General features: G+C 39.8%; 1 protein-coding gene across 1 annotated transcript in view; it reads right to left on the bottom strand.

Moving 5' to 3' along the window:
* Nucleotides 1-20044, bottom strand: part of LOC122867768 (cytohesin-3-like) — a 35761-nt gene that overhangs the window by 2845 nt on the left and 12872 nt on the right. Inside the window, exons 2-12 of the mRNA XM_044178965.1 lie at nt 17250-17332; nt 16761-16825; nt 15182-15248; nt 14883-15001; nt 11281-11361; nt 11037-11149; nt 8328-8476; nt 8028-8139; nt 3832-3908; nt 1654-1725; nt 1344-1498 (exon numbers count right to left, since the gene is read on the bottom strand). Of these exons, the coding sequence (XP_044034900.1) occupies nt 1344-1498; nt 1654-1725; nt 3832-3908; nt 8028-8139; nt 8328-8476; nt 11037-11149; nt 11281-11361; nt 14883-15001; nt 15182-15248; nt 16761-16825; nt 17250-17332 (1093 nt within the window). The remainder of the gene's footprint in view (nt 1-1343; nt 1499-1653; nt 1726-3831; nt 3909-8027; nt 8140-8327; nt 8477-11036; nt 11150-11280; nt 11362-14882; nt 15002-15181; nt 15249-16760; nt 16826-17249; nt 17333-20044) is intronic.

Here is a 20044-nt window from a genome sequence, read left to right as displayed (position 1 = left end):
GACTGAGATGTAGTGGAATAGTAGTATACAGTTGCATAAAATGGAAATACTCAAGTAAAGTACATGTACTTTGAATGTGTACTTAAGTACAGTACTTGAGTAAATGTACTTAGTTACATTCCACCACTGCTGACACACACTGAGGATGGGAATAACGCTGAGTAACCTGATGTTTTCCCAGCAGCAGAACAATCAACATGCTGAGACCACCAGTCTTATACGTGCGTATGTGCACAGAACAGTTACCACAAGAGCAGTTTCCAGCCTGGCAGATGAGTCAGGTGGGACAGTGTGGATATACTGTGCTTGTGTTCGTATGTGTGTGTGAATATGCTGACCACAGGACAGTCTGCCGCCCCAGCAGCTGAGTCAAGTTAGAGTGTGTGGCAGCACAACTCTGACCTGCCGAGTCGAATCTGTGATCTTTATTGTTCCAACAGAGACAGGAAGAGAATTATTGCACATTATGATGTGCAACTGGACTAAAACACTCCTGCTTTACACTTGTGCTTTTACATTAAAAGCACTCTAACGCCTGAAATAGGAGTGTGAAACGTGAAATACAGACGTGTCATCTGAAGGTCAATTGACTAAATCTCCCAAACCGAGAAAAATGACCACCTTTCTCCTCTTTCCAATCACTTTAACTGTACATGAAGCAGCCTCACCTGAACAAGATTTCCAGTAACTTAGCTGAAAAACCCATCACTTTCATTAATGGATACACATATGTCAATGCTAAGTGGGTTTTTAATATCATTAGAGTATGGGAGGATTGTGTAACATGATTTCTGCTGCGATATTGATCATATTTGCCAGTGAAGCTGTAGCTGAGTGGATGATGACCAGCGAGCTGATCAATTAACCACTGGGTCCATTTTACTGCTGCACCTCCACTCGCCTTCCTGGTAAACAAGGCAGCATTTAGATATGACAAATCAGGTGTAAAGGCTGCCAAAACACAGCAACGCATACCGCCTGAGTAGGTGTGTGTGTGTGTGCATGCAGGTTTTTCTTTGCTTGCTGAGCCCTAATCAAAGGGAAGTGAGCTTATCCAGCAGAGCAGAACTCACCTCTGTGAGTGACTGTGACTGTTATCTGCGTGGAAGTGTGAGAAACAGAGTCACGTCTAGTCACCAGCGTGTGTGTGTGTGTGTATTTGTGCTGGTCTGCACATTTATGATTAAGCTCACAGCTCTGTGTGTGTGTGGGACTGTGTGTGTGTGTGTCTGTGTGTCTCACAGTCAAGGTCAGACATGAGAAAGTGCCACATGGGAGCAGCCCGGCGTTGGCTAAGTGGCCTCTCAGTGTAAATGGATCCACACGAACACGCCGTCCCTTACTTGATGGATTTGATCCACTCCTCTTTCTCCTCCGGCGTGGGGGCCGATATCCTGTACACTACGTGGTTGCCCTCGACGACCCGCCCATCTGCCTCTGTCTTGCACGCCTTGATCACCTGACCTTTGTGGTTGGGGTTGTAGAGCTCGAAACAGTTCTGGGAAGGCAACCAATTGATGTGCACAATGAAAAAATAACATCTCTGAGAAAATATAAGTGGTATTTTTGTTTTTACCAAGTTAATGTTCTTTGTATGAAATTAAAAGAGATGAAGATGGATTTAGAGAGACAGTGTCTGGAGTTGCTCCTTACAGGTTTCCTGGGCTCGTCCACCTCTCTGATACTGAGGTTCTCAAGAGGAATAATCCCACGAGGCTCTTTATCCTGGAAACACACACATACAAAGAAAACACTTAGCGTCAACACATTACTCATTTCAATTCAATTCAATTATATTTATAAGGTGGCAATTATTATTATAATATTATCATCAAGAGACATGTACGCACTGAATTACTCATTCAGTGCGTACATGTCTCTTTACCACCATCTAAGATGGGGGACATGGACAAGGACAAAATCAGTGTGTAATGAGGGCGCGATGATACATAATGAAGGATCCAGCCCAAATAATATCACACACTCAAGTCATGATCATTGTCAAATCAGTTGTGATACCTATTCATAATTATGACTGAAACCATAGTTAAGATGATAGGTAGCCTCTTGGTCACAAAACTGCTCTTGTTTTTGCTCATGTTTCTCAAAAGTAAGTGCACATTTCCCATAAACCCTGTCACCAACAAGGCATTTGCTTCTTCAGTGAAAGATCTTCCTCTACATGGAAAAGAATAAACATATTGGAAATTATTTCTCCATCTGCCTTTAACTTCTTTTAGACATGAAATGTCCCTTTAATAATAACTTTGGTGATGAGCCGACTTTTCATCTAGTATCATCACTACTAATTAGCAAATGTTAGCATACTAACATGCTAAACTAAGATGGTGAATATGTTAAACATTATACCTGCTAAACATCAGCATGTTAGCATTGTCATTTTTAGCATGCTGACATTAGCATTTAGCTCAAAGAACCGCTGTGCCTAAGTACAGTCCCAAAGAGCTGTTAGCATGGCTGTAGATTGTTAGTCAGAATGAGATGCATATAGGAGAAGCAGAATATAGTTTTTATTGTCATTTGGTGTTAAAAATATGTTGTAATGATTTCATTACAAAGCAAACAGCACTCACCATTTTTTACATCTGATTTCACATTGTCATTATTAAACAAATGTATCCTACACTGTTTCACCACACTTGTCCACCACATGAGGTTGGTGGGGGATGACCATTGCCTCAGCAAGGATCTTATCATTCAAAGCAATTTCAAATTACAAATTGTAACAGCTACAAATTAGAAAACAAAATTACTAATGTCCCAAAGTTGATGCTGTAAAAAACTTTTGATGCTACATGCAGCACCTTTAGTTTTCACTGCAGCAAAGCTAAGTGTTTTAACTATTATCTTGATCTTTTTATATTGAGCCTGACAGCATCAAAGTAAAAGTCAAGGTGTTGATAAAAGCACACTGGAGGTTTTTATTCATCCTGGTCACGTAGGGGACAGCCCCAGAGGGAGACGTAACCCTACACTCTCCAACCTCCATCCTCCAGCGACTGCTATGTGTCTGCGGGGCCAGATGTGAGGGGTGTGTGTGTGTCTGTTGGGGAGGACCTTGAGGAACAGCCCCGTGTCCTGCTTGTCATCTTCCTACTAATGAGGGGGCACAGCAGGGGGAGGATATGCCCTGGGACGGCTGCTCACAGCTGGCTGTGTGTGTCCCTTTTTCAATGTGTGTGCCCCCACTGCAGTGTGCATTTGTGTGTGTTGAGGGGGAGTGGTGCGTGTGCGTGTGTGTGTGTGTTTAAGGGGGATGTGTTCTCAGAAATGGGGATGCTTGGTGCTGGGGTGAAGCGTGGGATGACAGGCAGCGGGTTGGGGGAGGCACTTGGCTTGCGGCTTAGCAGGGCCAGATGTGTGCCGTAGACTTTGCAGATGTTTCCCATGATGCCTCATGTTAATTGCTGGAGTGAGGTTCATTTAGGTCAAAGGGGCTGCATCTGTTAAAGAGGCAGAGCTGGAAGGCAAAGACCTCTGTCTTTAACTCTGTGTGTGTGTGTGTGTGTGTGTGTGTGTGTGTGTGTGAGAGAGAGAGAGAGAGAGACACAGATTACATGTGTGCCCTTTATTTTTTATGTTTCCACTACTTACAATCCTGTCGCACTTTATCTACCATATACTACTGTATATTTATTTATACATTAGCTGTTTCACACACTTAGCTAGACTACCAATACTGGATTAAATATAAAGAAATGTGAAACTATATTTATTGAGATTGTTAAAGGAATATTTCTGATAGCTGTCATGTGCGTATGATACAGTCCGTTCTGACACACATAAGCACACATCAGTTTGCCTACTTACTGTTGTGTATTCAAAGTAATAGAGGCAGTTGTCGGTCAGAATGAACCACCGTCTCTTCCACGTCTTCACCCTGCCGCCTGCGGAGAGAAACGCACAACTTTTGAGTTCAAACTGAAGAGGTGACAGTGTTTGTGCATGTAGAGGCTAACCTGCAGGAGACCTCAGCTCCACGTGCTACATCTGGTTTTGATCATCAGCTCTCTGCATTATTAGCCTCAATCAGAGGCTGGATACTCCCTCCAGCATCCCCTCCCAGTCTTGAGAGATCGATGCCTGAGGGCTCTGCAGACGGGCCACATGTATGTGGTGTATACATGTGAGTGCACTCCTGGTCTGATCAGTGAGAGTGGAGGAAAGTCTCTGCTGATATTTTAAAAATAAAAAACAGAGGCAGAAAAATGCAATGACTCTGATTGTTGCAGAGAGGGTTCGGATTTAGAACATACAAGAAGTTCAAGTCAAACACTGTATGAACCAAACCCTTTCTTTTTTATTATACAATTAAACATCTGAATGTGGGAATAACCTCAGGAAATCTCCTTATAAGAGACACAATCTCTCCATCTGCCTCCATCATCAGATAAAAGTAGATTATTAGGATTATTGGATTTTCTGTTGATGACACCATCAGTGATGCAATGAGCAAATTTACCTATGTAATCAAAAAAACATAATGTGGCTGATGTCAGTGTACAGTCTGCAATATGTGCACCATAATAACATGTTTGCTGACTTTACAGAATGAGCACAAAGCAACCACTACTAATGTAATCAATATGTAATGTTCACTTGACCCAGATTTTCATTCTATACTGCTAGCAAGAGTAAAATCCAACGTCTACATTATGTATGAGCAATGTTTACTTTCAGATGCATCCACTGCATTTTACTCACGAAAATGGAATGAGGGTGTAAAATATACTCTACTATTGTTGGGTAAATACAAAATATAAGTTTTACTCTGTTACATTCAACCATATGGCAGTCTAGATAGCTGTTTATCCCCCTCAACCATATGTTTAATTTCATCCTGAAAACCTGACAGTTATTGTAGATTTCTGCTGCAGAACCTCCCATGTTTGCATGTTACTAATGCAGATTTATCATTTACTTGTTTGTTTATGGACACTCTGGAGAGGGAGTGTGACGAAATGTGAGAAGGTTCAAAACTGTGCACAAGTGTAAGGGAGTTAAAGTCTCACATAACCCAATTTTCATCATTTGTATTATTGAACAGGATAAAAAATGTTTCCCATGAGTGTAATTTCGTCAAAAGGTTATTTGTTGGATGAAGTCCTCACATGCAGAACAGCCACAATACTGCACACTGACTGGTCATTTATTTCTTTTAAATATGGACTATAAGGTATGTCAGTTTACACACTGAACACTTCATAGAATTAGATTTTTAAGTGCTGTGTTTGTGACCCCTCTGCAGATAGTAGCCTTCTGAAATATACTGTAAGAACGTTTAAATAACTAAATTTTATGACATGCTGTTCACACTGGATGATGATAGATTCAGGCATGGCAGCAGGCTCAGTCCTGGTTAATAGTGTAGTGTAATGAGAGCTTATGGAGCTTCACAGCCCCATAGTAGTGCAGCAATATGTCATATTGCAGTGCCTGACAGGCCAGCAGAGTGCTTCATTCGAGCTAAAAAAAAAAAATCTTCTCTCATTAAGCATGGACTCCTCTGATGGAGCTCAAATTAGCGTGGAATTCACTAATGGGAAAAATTGGACCTAAGATGATGTGGCAAGTGCAGCTGGTGGGACAGAGAGCAAAAGAGAAAGAGAGGGGGATCTGTACAGGAAGAGGAGAAGCAGCAGGGTGGGGTACTGAGGCCTGTATGACAGGAACAGGGGGAGAAGAATGAAAATTGGTAAGGGCTTCCTTTTCACTGCATGACCAGCCACGCAGCGGTAGGTACGCATTCCCACAGCGCAGACTCAAGCAGCCCATTCACTAAAGCTGGAGCGTGACTGTGTTTTCTGGCAGATAGCTACACAGGAGCTGTATGATGCTTAGGGCGGTCTCTAATGGTACAGAGCATGAGGTGACCCGTTCAGCTGACCCCTGGTTGGTTGTTTCAGAGAATCCATGAGGAATCAAACGTCAATTATGTCAGAGCAGTGCACATTAGCGTTACTTGCATGCATCTGTTTTGTTAGGAAGAATTTGATTTAGTCCTTTGGTTGACTTGCTAATGTTTTAAGGGCTGTCATATAAAAGTTTTGTGACTCCACAGCTTTAAAGAAAAACTATGACATTTTGGGTCACACGTTTTTTCACTTTCTTGCCAAGAGTTAACTGAGAGTTAGCTGAGAGGATTTATACCACTCTCGTGTCTGTACGCTTAATAAGAAGCTAACATTACAGCCTGCAGCTTGGTTAGCTTAGCATAGCACGAAGACTGGAAACAGGGGGAAGCAGCACATGTTAATTAGTTTAGAGGTGCTGGCAGGCAGATTTTGTTACCTTTGTAGAGAGCCAGGCTAGCTGTTTCCCATGGTTTCCAATTATTGTGCTAAGCTAAGCTAACTCCCTGCTATTTACCATACAAATATGAGAGTGGTATTAATCTTCTCATCTAACTTTCAGCAAAAAAACGAATAAGCATATTTCCAAAATGTTGTGCTATTCCTTTAAACAAGCGTAATTTAAATCAGTTGTCTTGACCAACATGGAAGTGACCTTGAAGGTGAAACCCTCTCCAATATAATTGTCCACTGCATTGTAAAACTGCATGCATCGCAACTACAGTAAATAGTAATAGTTAAATAATAATAGTAGGTCAGAGTAAAATAAAGTGATGTTCACCTTAATTTTCGCTTCCAAATAAGGGGTTTAAATAACTTTAATTAATGTAGACTTGTTTAAAACTTGGGTGATCACCAATAATTGTGATCTACAATTACATAGGGTCTCCATTTTATCTACTAAAAGTGCTTATTTGCTCTGACATACATAACTTTTCTTTCTTTATTCTGTAATCATGGTACATTTTTATGAAAAGAGGCAGGATAATAAAGGGGATGTGGGGAGTGCCACAGTGGTTTGATAACAGTTATCCTTTATGCTAAGGCTTCTTGTGATAAAAATTTGTGCTCTGTGTGTGCACCAACTGAAACAAGCCCTCTGCTTCATCCAGCCTCCTCCAGAGCCACAAGAGGAATGCAGCCAATCCCCATGCAGAATGAGAGAGATCACTGACCTCCAACTCGCCTTCCCTTTGAATGAAATAACCCATCAACTCACAATGCTGTTCTTATTTGCCCAATAGCAGCTCTGATACAATAAGCCAATTAAATGAGGCGGCTAGCATGTTCAGAAGCCTGGTGCACTAAGGAGATAATGGTAGCCTATGCCAGTATGAGGGTACTCTGTGATGAACTGGGAAAATGGAGGAAGGAGTGTTACCTACCTCCTAATACAGAGATTTAAGAAGGAACAGCCATCACAGAACAGAATGAAAAAAACAGAACAAAAGGTGAAAGGGTGAAAGGTTAGAGAGAGGGAGTGAGGAACAAAAAACACAGAAGGATTTTGAAAGACAAAACAAGCACAAAAATCACCATGCCAGAGACGGAGAGAAGTTGAAAGTGTAATCACAAAAAGGAGCATGCGTTAAGTGAGATGAGAAGAAGGAGAGGAAAGACAATACGAGACAAAACAAAGAGGGGAGGTCACAAGATGAAGGAGGATGAGAGAAAAGACACTTTGAAGTTGTGTCAAAGGTCTAGCCTAGCAGCCTTATCTAGCACCATCATGAAGGTGGACAGTTTTCGGCCAAAAATAGGGCTGCATGAAGTCATGAGCTAACTAAAATTTGTTTTTGTATTTTACTATCTGCGACTTAGTAAACGCTATTATCTGTCAGCTCATGACATCGGTCAGCATCATCTGCTGTTAGTAAAAATGTAGCAACAAACAGGGACTTAATGTTTACATTCTGCTGAAATTGACAAATTCTAAGTATGACATTCGGCTATTTTTCAGCCATTGTTGCCCAAGAGCTGTCAACCTCCAACATGGCCGCCTGAAAGCCCATCATAAAGAAGTTACACACAAACAACACAAACACTCATCACCAGGGAAATGAAGGACACTGCTCATCAAACTGATGTTGAGGCTCTGCTGACATAAATCAACATAATCAAGTTTACTTTTGTGACTGTACACAATACACATACCGAGCTTTAAGAGCCAGCCTTCTCTGTCTGGGTTGAAGAATGTGTGCGTCAGATCATTCCCATCATCCTCTGGGATTTTGAAGGGCTCGTTTTTGATGCTGTCATAAAGGTTCTGCAGACAGGAGAGAGAAACTATTAATCAAAAAGGGAAACAGTGGAGGAAATGTATCATCCGTATAGAGTAGGTGTGACAGAACGGTCACAGAGATCAATCATTACATCCACACACACACACACACACACACACACACACACACACACACACGCATACACACACACTCATTACAGAGAAATCCTCACCCTGAGAAGCTCCTCTGGCAGATCTCCTCCTTCATTAATGCCTCTGTTCATGGAGATAAAGCGCTCCACAGGGGGCTTGTCTCTGACGTTAGGGTTATGTAGGCTGGTGTTCAGCATGATGATAGCAAATGACAGCACATAGCAGGTATCTAAGAGCAACAGTAAGGGAATAAAATGGGTTACAAAAATGTACGTCCTGCAAAAGAGACCCCATTTGTTTATTTATGTATCTGTAATCTATATATCTACGGTATATCTCGCATACAGATTTTATGTTACTACCAGGTCTAAATGAGATCAGAGAGTTGCACAAATTACTCATACAATAGGACACATTTACCATAATTCCCATAGTTAGTCACTGTATTATTGGATAGTAACACAGCCTTTTCAGATTTATACATATCAAAGCACATATCAGATCATTACAGAAAAGTTTTTAGTTTCCTTTTATTTTTCCTTTTCTATGGTGGACATTTACTTTGTACATTAGACAGAGAACCAAATTGTTTTTAGCATGTGTGGTGTAACATTTTCAGGTTTCAGTAGATATAAGAGGATGTCGTCAGCGTATGGTGATATGTTGTGTTCATTATGGCCTTTTGCGTTTCCATTTCTTCTTACATAAATTGCCGTTTGTAATATTGTTAGAAAGATACAGACACAGAGAGAGAGAGAGAGTATGAGCAGGAGAAAAAGTATAAGGGGGGGGGGGGGATTTAGTCTCTCTACTGTGTGTTGATGTTCAGACACACACGGGCCAGTGGCTGGCTGTAAATTAATCATTCATTCCCCTCTGTCTGCCTCCTCTCACTGACACACTTTGGTGCTGGCTGCCTATTGTCTGCACGATAACACACATTCTCTATAAAAAATAGAGGAGCTTTGCACACAGTGTGTACTATGGGGCAAGAGGTGCTGGTAACTGCGAGAGGAATGTTAGTGTAATCAAAAAATCGATGAGCATGATGAAGCACGGAGAGAAATGGGTTGCTCGTGCCCCTGGTTATTAAAAGATCCCTAATCATTTTATGTTTTATGGGCTCAGTGTGCGGTTACTGCTACACACATGGTTCTAAGCTGTACTCACAACTGTTGCACACACAAAAATGCAGATTGTGCATGACACTTTATGGGGCTACTAAAAGAAAAAGCACACTTTATTCATCAAACTGTCTGACATTGTTATAGTTCAGAGAAACGTGCACTATGTGGGTGGGAAAATCTGAACAGTGACAAGGTCAAAGTCAGTATCTGAAAAATACGTCATCTGAAAGATTTACAAGTTGTGTCATTTTTGAGGCTTTCATCCTGCATATTGTCACTGTCTGAAGAATGCATATCTCTAAAAAGTTACCACCATACATTGTTACATTTAATTTAATAGCATTTGAATTTGTTGAACCCATATCTGAGGAGGGAATCCGTCAACTGAACTGACAAAACTTGGGAGTATTCCCTCCATGGGACTACATGCAACCTCAACTGTCTTGCACACAATAGATTGCTCTATAACTTCTTTAATTATTTACTGACTGTTGTAGTTATAGGAATTGTTTATCACAAGGCCATGTATCACTTAGCCATGTTGAGTCTTCCTGAATAATAGATGTCCCTTGTTTGTTGCTGGTTGTTTACTCTGAACTCCTCTGCTGCTGTGATCTGTAGTTACTGTAATCTGGTTAATCCTCATTGAGCTTTAGTTACAGTAGCTCTTATGGCTTAATGATTGAAATGCATTAAAAAAACAGGCCATCACTCAATGCATCCTAGACCCTTGGGCAGTACTTCTGTTGGCACATTAGGCTGGACTGCTTGTAAGAGCATTGACTTTGTCCAACATATTGGATTTCACACTTTGCTCATATGTACATAGACAACCTGACTATTGTTTACCACTGATTCCCAACCAGGGGTACTTATCCCTGGGGGTACTTTTTCAGTTTCCAAGGGGTACGTGGAAAGATCAGTTCATTTAAAAAAAAAAAGTGAAGTTACGATTTGCTTAAAAAAGAAGAAATCTGCTTTGAGTAAGCTGTAACATCAACACTGTGGTGATTGAGTTCGCATGAAAACTGGGTAGCAAGAAAGCAAATAAGTCTAAACACTTATCTTAAAGTAATGGATTAAATGCTTAACTAAAAGTAATAAATAGTTAGCTAAAAGTAATAAATAGTTAACTGAAAGTAATTTATAAATGGTTTAAATAGTTAAAAGAATAGAATAGAATAATTGAAAAAGTACTGGATAAATGGTCAATATAGATAGCTAGATTAATGGTAATGGAATAGCTAAAAGTAATGGATAAGTGGTTGTAATGGCTACAGGTTAAAAAAAAGTAAAAGTTGAAATAGTTAGCTAAAATGATGGATAAATTATGGAAATATCTATAGGTAATGGAAAATAAATAGTTGGCTGAAAGGTTCTGCCTCCAAATGGTAGTAGTACGAATGCAATCTTGACCAAACCACTTAAACATTGATTATTAAATTGTATGAAAAAAATATTGCAACAATATCCACTTTTATATAATTAATAGAGTTAAATAACATCCAGTTTAAAATCACTTCAAATTAACACATTTGGAACATGAAGGTTGGAGTTGATGAAGGGGCACTGGATCTCATCTGACAGGCCTGTGGGGGTACATCTGACAAAAAAGGCTGGGAACCACTGGTTTACACTACAGTAGCCTGCTTTGTGTCTGACCTGTCGACTGGAAGACCCCGGGGTTGCACTGGCAGTAACGTGAGGCAAATGCCTCCATCATACGGTCGATCTTCTGGGCTTCACCTGGCAAACGGAAACTCCACAGGAACTGCCTACAATTAGAGGGAAAGGAGGGGGATTTAATTTGTGATGCCACAGGGAGTCAGGGTGCACAGGACATAGCTGTTAAATTTGTTCTATTTAGCTGTTTCTGCTAAATATTTGAGTGAATCATTTGGCTGACCGTAGTGCTTGGACTAGGTTGAGGTCTGCAAACTCATGCAGCTCCACAAAAGCCTGCAGCACCTTGATGTTGAAGTCATCCCTGGTGGAAAAAAAGAAGATTGAGAAAAATCTGATTTCCAATATTATTCTATCTCTAAGCCATTCCTTTTTTTCAAAGAACAAAAAGACCATCCAGGAGACATAACACCTCAGAGGAGATTTAAGATAACTCTGAACACAATGTGAACCCAGAAGATGGGGTGGGGAAAACCATATTTCCTCGAAGAAAGCGTTTCTCAACCTGAATTCCTGTTTCTCAGCATTCCTGTCATGTTTGTGTCCTTATTCATACTGGACGCTGAGCGTGGAGTCTGGAAGCAGTTTAAACAGCTGGCCAATACTGAGTGTTTCTCCACCCTTAGGGAGGATAACAGTGCATTTGACTGATGAAAAACAGTTAAAACCAAACCCACACAGGCTCCTTTTGTCAGAGGTTTGTTTGGCCATTGGAGGAGTTTTGGAAGAAAAGTCAACAGCTGCTCTCAGGCTGCGGTCACAGCTTCTCTGATCGTGTTTGTTGTACATCAGGGTCTGTGATCCTGATCCTGTATGGTCTTTGTTTTGTGTATTGTTGAAATGAAACCAGGAATTTTCAGACTTAGCGTTTTGTGTTTTTTGTGGAAAGACGCCATGGAAAGGTTGAGAAGAGTACAGAGTGTCGGCTTCCAAGAAACAAACAACAAACTTGTATAGCAGTAACATTCTTGGATTATTTAGTCGATGACTTGGGGGCTTTTTTTCTCCACTGATTGTTTGTGACTGTATTGTACCTTATACTGGCGTCTGCAGCCAAATAAAATGAATCCAGTCCTATGAGGGTTATATATAAGGTTATTGCTATAGGTACATTTATTACAAAAAAACTTGAATGTGGCACGCTGTTTGTAAAAATGAAATAAAAATTGCATATATACGTGTCTCATTGTGATAACAGTGAGTGTACTGTATGTTACAAACAAAGCTGAAATATACAGGAACAATAAGAAGGTCTGGTAGCGTAATTTAGGAGTCAATCACCCACTCAACCTGCATCCATCTCCCATTATCTATCCTCCTGGCTATTTTTCTCTTCCAATGTCTCTTTCTCCTTTCCACATGTGTCCCTCTCTCTGTTTCCTTCCTGCTTTCCCCTCTCTTCATCCCCCTCTCTGCTCAGCATGTAATGATAGGTTCCTGCTCCTTGCAAAAGCTCAATTAGTGATAATTACTGGGTGTAAACTCTCAGCCTGTGTTTAGTGTGATTCCCACCGGGTAGGTGGCCGCTTTGAAGATCCTCCATGAATAAAGCCTATTGCCAACAAGAGGAGTCCCCAGAGTCCCCCTCCCCAACCTCCAGCCTCATTCACATGTGTGTTTGTTTGTGTGTGTTTCATTGTTTCTTACACTTGTTCATCTGTCTATTGATGCACAATCAGCACCTGTACTCAGGTAAGATAATATAGACTGTAGTTGGTGTGATTTCCTGCGTAGAAAGACTTTAAACAGTGAAGCATTTGTGTAGTTTATGCCAGTTTATGATGTATGTCCACTTAAAAAAATCACCACCAGAAATTCTGTATTTAATCAATTTATAAGACTATAGTTTTGCCAAACAAGAGCTTATTTTTAACCTTTCTATGCCAGCAGACAAAATGACATTTAACTTGGCTTCTTCACACAGGGAAAATAGTGGCTTTCTGACCAAAACAAAGCATTATGTTTGGCTTCAGTTGTGTCAGTCTGTGGAGTGCAGTCCAAAACCAAACATATGGATTCATTCACCATCCCCAAGCACAAGACAGGCCTGCAAAATAACTAAATAAGCTTCCTTTGATTTTGTTTTATTTTGATTCAGAATTCTTTTGCAACATGGATGTACTGAGATTATTATTGTTGTTTTGTTCTGCCTGTCAGTCGATTCAATTGTTATAATTGTGTTTTGTATATGTATGGTCTTGATCTAATTTTATGGTGGGATGTTAATGTTGCAACTTTATTGTTTACTGTATGAAGTGTAAGAGCAAACATTGTTGACTATATGTATTTTATTTGATTATGAACCCCATGGAAGAGTAGTTGTTGCCCAATAAACAATAAATGATTACCTGAAAGTGACAGTGGCAGATGGTACGTGATTATCTGTATTTTAATAAGTGTTCTTTGGGACAAATATTCGTGGTTAGTTCTTGTTTTCTCAGCTTGAAAGTCGCAGACATGACAAGCAAGCTTCCTTGGTCACTAAAGATACCAAACAATACCAAACAAACACACATGTTACAGTGAGTGCAGCGGCATTGGTTTGTAGTGCTCTATTCGAACAGCCTATGAGAATTCAATATTGTGGTGGACTAGAGAAACAGCATAGATTCAGTTTATTGAATTTTCATTTTATTTATTTAACTAATCAATTTTTGTGCATCTCTACATTTGTACATGAATTCGCCGTATCACCTTATCTAACTGTGTGTTGCTCGCTTTGTGTTTTGCACTAGACACAACATAAAAAACTGCACTCTTTTTTTAACTTTCAGAAATTCTGTTTATAATCATTTTTGCTAGGTCCTCTCTCTCTATGCCCTCTTTAAAAATACTTACAATAAAAAATGTTATAGTATGTAAAAGTCTTAGAAATGTTTGAGATTCTTATTTTCTCTATGACGTTTTCTCTTGTGACATTTGTGGTGTTTATCAGTCTTTGATGTTGTGTTTCTGCTCTATACTTCTCAAAGATCACCTGTCAGTCAAAGAGTGCAGCTTGCCTGTGATGCTCTTTTTTTCGTTACATTTTCCGTGGATACAATTAATATTTTCTTCAGGCACAGCAGGTATCAATGCCCATGCTAACTACCCAGATCTTTTTTGTATATTCAAAACAAAGTAGAGCTAGATCAATAAATGGGCCAGGGCGATATATCAGGCTTATTGCAGATATACTGGTAATGGTGTTAGCCGCTAAGAAAATGCAGTACATAAAAACTTTAAGTGATTCTTACGTTTGTTTATGTTATGCATTTAACAAAAAGGTCGATATATCATGATCTGACTTTTTAAACTCTCAAATATCGATATTTGAGAGTTTAAAAAGATCTACATTTAAAATATTTAAATTTTAAAATTACATTTCCAAATTAGTTATTTCAAATTAAATCCAGATGAATGATAAATCAAGCTGAACATAACAAAGCTGTGGTTTTGTGCCTTATACATTTGGGACACTAAACCTTTGATGTACAGCTCCCTTTTTCTGGTTTTTGATTCAGTGTATTTTACCCCTGTTCGCCTCATACAGTATGTTTAAATATCTCATCTCCCCTTCAGATAACACCATCCATCTCCATTACTGCAGGACTTCCCTTCTTCTTCATCATCCAGCAGTCTGGCCTGAGATGTGAGGAGCTAGGTGGCCCTTTAACTACCAAGTCCACATGAGTGGACTATGATAAGACACCCACTCAAAGAGGGGGGGTCAATCATGTTCTCCCTATAAATCCAGCCCATAATTTCCTTCTCTAATCACAGAGGGAGCATGAATCTCATGTAAGGAGGACTTTCTCCTGCAGCCTGACATGTGCTCTGTCTCACCTCTCGCCCAAGTAGTCTCCAATGACGGTCTTGTTGAGGCCCTCGCCTTTGTAGAGGAACTGAGCGATGTCTTCGGGAGTGTGCTGAAGGAGGTCGTTCTCCAGCAGGAACTGGATTCCCTGGAGAGGAAAAGAAGAAAACAGGATGGCTGTTCATCTCAACTGAGGAGGGATGATGGAAAATGACTGGATCGCGCTTCACACCAGCATCCGAAAATCACTCCTTTCAAGGCTACCGAGACACCAGAGGCTGTGGTGGTTTATGATGAAAACACAAGGCTGTTACAGAACACACAGTACCTTCTTCGGATCCATGTTGAATTTCTTCCTTCCCATGGCGATCTGTTTGTTTCTCTGGGATGTTTTACTGCAACACAGAAACAGAAATGTAGAGATTTAATTAGGTTACTCCACTTTTTTTTTTACCCTAAACAACGCTGAAAATAACAGATACACAACAATATACTTTATTTATAGTCGCAACAGAGGATATTATTTCCTGCCACATCTGTTCCACCCATTATATGTGTACATGCTTGAGTCTAATCTGAAAAACATATGCACACAGACAGACTCAACAAAGTCTACAGACTTCAGATGTGTGTGTGTGTGTGTGTCTGTGTGTGTGTGTGTGTGTAATGCAGGTGATAAAGTGACAGATGAGAGGACAAAGCAGACATGACCTTAGTGACAAACAGCACACACTGTTTATGTATGGAGAGCACGCCTGATTGATTTATACTGGGCACATAAGCTGCACATTGACTGTCATTGTTTGTTTTATGCAGTCTGGCCAGGCTGTTGTATACAGTGTATCGTATAGAGCGGTGCTGTTAACATTTTGCCAACAATAAGTGTCATAAGTCAATATTTGATCTACACAAACAACCAGGTAGAGATGACAACCTAATAATGCTTTCGTATAAAGTTACATCCAGCTACATCTTGCCTTATTCAGCCTATGTCATTCAAAACAAAAAACACCATTGTAATCCAACTGCCTTTGATGTCTCAATCCAAAACTCAACTAAGATAAAGGCAATGCGTCAACTACGAGCCATAATTCTGGTGCTGGCTATTTATGACTGAAGGTAAAAACCAGTATTAGTGTTATTTATGGCTGTAGAGGTCATGTTCTCTGTATTTTTACTGGGAATTTGGGGATTTTAGTGACTTGAGGAGCAGTTTACATTCTACAAATGAATGTTACTCATGGTTGATTATTTAAAGGCTGATTTGTTTATATTCAGCATCTTTGATTTGTTTTTTAGGGTTCAGTATTTCCCCATAATACATTTATTGCCGGTGTGCAGAAGGCTCTGAAACAGCCTTTAGACTATCATGTAGAGAAACCTCAGGAAACGCTACCACTTTTAATTGAATAGCAAAATATAACTGAACTAAAATGTATAAATAATATGTGAAAATATCCATTGTAGACTGTTGCTCTGTTGCTTTGGCCCTGGTGTCATAATGTGCCATGATATACACTCAGTGGCCACTTGATGAGGTACACCTGTACAATCTAATGCCATGTAATACAACAGGTCTGCCTAAATTCTAATATAATGTTCAGTTTTTGTTGACACCCCGATGTTTTAGCATTGAGGTTGTAGTTAAAGGTGGTGTTGTACTGGCCTTGTTGAATTTACACATCTCCAATCACAAAACGTAACATTATAAAATCGTATGAAATCGCTTCGTAAAAGGTTGAATTTATAGTAAAGCTGTTGTATTGGATTGCAATAGAATGTATGTTGTATTTTCAATCCACAAAGTGCTTGGAAATACTTGATAAATACTATGCTAAACATCATATGCACAAACTACATTGGCGCAGTAGATGGTGTGACAAAGCATCTTGACTTCAGCGACTTACCTTTCTCCAACACACGTCAGCTGCTCGATCTCCGTCATGACCTCTGCTATCTCAAACTTCAACCTCTGAGAGAAAAGAGCGAGTTATGTCACAGTTGGTTTCAGGATAAAGAGCAGGAAAAAGCTTTACAGCATGAAAAGGACAGAGACTGCACTGTACGCAGTGGAAAATTCATCACTTTTTGTGAGCAAATTGGGTGTGCAAAGTGCGAAGATGTACTGTAGGTCAATTTGCATTACTTACAGCATGCAAATAGAGCTACAGTACTGCAGTAGATAGGCAAAGGTTATGACCAAAATTCAGAAATTATAACAAGAATATACTGTACTCCCAAATATTTTTCCCAGTTACATTTTAATGATCTGCTATCAATACAGTTAATGACATGTATCAGAAAAAGCAAGCTATAGTTACAATGCACTGCTAATGAACAGTGGCTTCAAATGTATCCTGTACATATTGTATATGCTCATATGCCAAAACACGCACCTCAATATCATCGAGCAGCTCTCTCTTCCTGCGTCGGATGTTTGACAGCTCATCCCTCTCCTCTAGGGACAGATCCTCAGGAACTGAAACACATGATGGAGAAAACACAGCAGACCTTAACTCTCATTTGTACACAGCTCACATCACTACACCCACTCAGCTCACTGCTGATGAGAGAAAACAGAAGTGAGCCCTAAATCCAATCTAGTACCTTAAATTCTTAAAGAGTTCACAATCCAGAGATGGAAAATCGAAAAAAGATTCTTCCTCCTCATACAGTCAAATGACAGGGATGCTGCAGCAGCTGCTGCTGCTGCATTGACTGTTTCGCCTTGTTCAGCTGGAGCAACACATATCAAGAGCCTGCATGTTCGTCTTAATTGAATTGAAAAAGAGAGAAGGCGAAGGACCTTAATTATTCCACTTGAAAGTGTTTTGCCCCTTCCCTCCTTCTCCACTTGGCTCCGGGGAAAATTCTATTAATAAAACCAATCCAGATTAAGAATTCTTTCATTAAAAGTGAATTTGGTAATTTAACACGGCCTACGACCCTGATTCCCAGGCCATGAGGGTTTCAGAGCTCTGGGCAAAAATGAGCAAGGGGGGAGGTTGACTCGCTTTCTGTTCGGTGTTCCCCCCCTCTGTTCTTCACTCTGTCTCAATCTTGTTTTTCAATCTTTTATCCCTCTCTCTCAGTGCGCATCATTCTCCCCCACTCGCACTTTATTTCTCAATGTTCTTCATCATTCTGAAGCACTGAGAGCCTGTGCGCGATCTTGCTTCATTAAACCAGCTTAGAGGCAGAAAACGCAAATCTCTCAACAGGAAAATGGCACATCTCATATCACAGCTGCAGCTTTGTGCCTACATGTTGCTAAAGGAGAGATATAAAAAACCAACACTTGTTATTTTCCCTCGCAGGCGGGAAGCAGCGCCAATTAAAGTAAAACAAGGTCACTGGGCTCAAAAGGAAGCATTCAGCCCACTTTTAATTCAGCAGCTTGTAAAAGAGTTGCGTTCAGCGTAGTCAAGTATTGTTATAGATAGTATTCACAACACTGAGACAAAACTGAGGCATAACCTAGTTATGTAATCCTGAAGCACCATGATGAGGGTCAGGTAAACAGCAGGAGACACAGCTGAGAGATTTCCTTTGTGGGCCATGTTTTTAATAGACAGGGGGTATGAATGCACAATGACTGAATGTAAAGATGTTAATTAGCGTTGCTAACCTCTGGCAAGCTCACAGCACTTATGCAATACAACTGTGAGCTCTGTAAATGTGGCTCTAAAGCCAATTAGTGCTCTTAAAAAGTTTCAAGGCTGTTTTACACAATTCTTTAATCTTCTACTTGAGGAATGCTTTCTAAATTTTTGGCCTACAGGCAATAAAATTATGGAGGAGCTTGTGTCTGTCCATCTGTTAGCTTAGTTTAGCATAGAGATTGGTAATGGGGAAACAGCTAGCCTGGCTCTGTCTGAAGGTAAAAAAAAAAATCCTACCAGAACCTCTAAAGCTCACTAATTAACATGTTATATTTTGTTTGTTACTTTGAGACAGCCAGACTAGCTGTTTCCCCTTATTTCCAGTCTTTATACTAAGCTAAGCTAACCGGCTGCTGACTGTTGCTCCACATTTAACGGACAGATATGAGCGTGGTATCAATCTTCTCATCTAACTCTCCACAAGAAGGGACTACACCGTCTCTCCACAAGAAATCCCAATTCCCAAATGTGGAACTGTCCCTTTAAACTTGCTAGGCTAATGAGGGCATTAAAATGAAATGTCAAAATGTTTGACTCAGATATAACCAGTCACATTTTGTTGCATTTTATCTCTGTGTTTTGCTGGTTAAAAAAAGACTAAAAGTGATTGGCCTGAGGAGACACTGTAATTAAAGGTCAACATTTCAAACTTCAAACGGTTGCATTATATGTCTTGGTACTAAATGACCTGATTGACATCATTTTTCAATTCTGGTGTGACAGAGACCAAACCAGACTATATTTTGCAGAGTTGAAATATCATCTAGTGCCATCATCAGGTCATAAGTTACATTTTTCCTATACTTAAATTTATGACCAATACCTACAAAATTAATGATGTTCCCAACAGCCTCAGCTGTACTTTGTGTTTAGTGCTAATTAGCCAATGTCAGAATGCTAACACACTAAACTAAGATGGTAAACATTACCTGCTAAACATCAGCATGTTAGCTTTGTCATTATGAGCATGTTAGCATATTGACGTAGCATGGCTGTAGACTCACAAAAATGTCAAAAATACATCTTCTCAAATGTAAATATTTGTAAATATTAGTTTTCTTAGTCTTCTATGATAGTAAACTTACTTACTACTTAATACTTTTTGGTTTTTAAATGTTACTCAAGCAAAACAAGTTACTTGAATATGTTAATTTGTGATGGGCATTTTATATTTTCCTGACATAGCCCAAACCATTAGTTGCAGCCCTAATATTAGGATTCTTCTTTGTCTTTTTGAATATGTTGCTCAGAGGAAGATAATGTGCAAGCAGCAGACAGCCATAGTTTTCCATTTGCCTGAGGCTGTGCATTAGTTAATGGAGATATCCACTGGCTGCAACAATGTGCATGATTACAATCTTGATTCATTACAAATCTAATGAAAAGCAGAGAATGCTCCCTTTAATAAAAGCCTACCACCATTAATGTCAAAGCTTTATCATTATCCTCCAATCCAGGTCTCTCTTACTGTATATACTGTAATGTATATCTTTCAAACCACACATTTGATAATAGAGGGGACTAAAAAA

This window comes from Siniperca chuatsi, linkage group LG20 (genome assembly GCF_020085105.1).
Source record: "Siniperca chuatsi isolate FFG_IHB_CAS linkage group LG20, ASM2008510v1, whole genome shotgun sequence".
NCBI classification, from domain to species: Eukaryota; Metazoa; Chordata; class Actinopteri; order Centrarchiformes; family Sinipercidae; genus Siniperca; species Siniperca chuatsi.
This window is presented reverse-complemented; position numbering and strand designations above follow the sequence as displayed.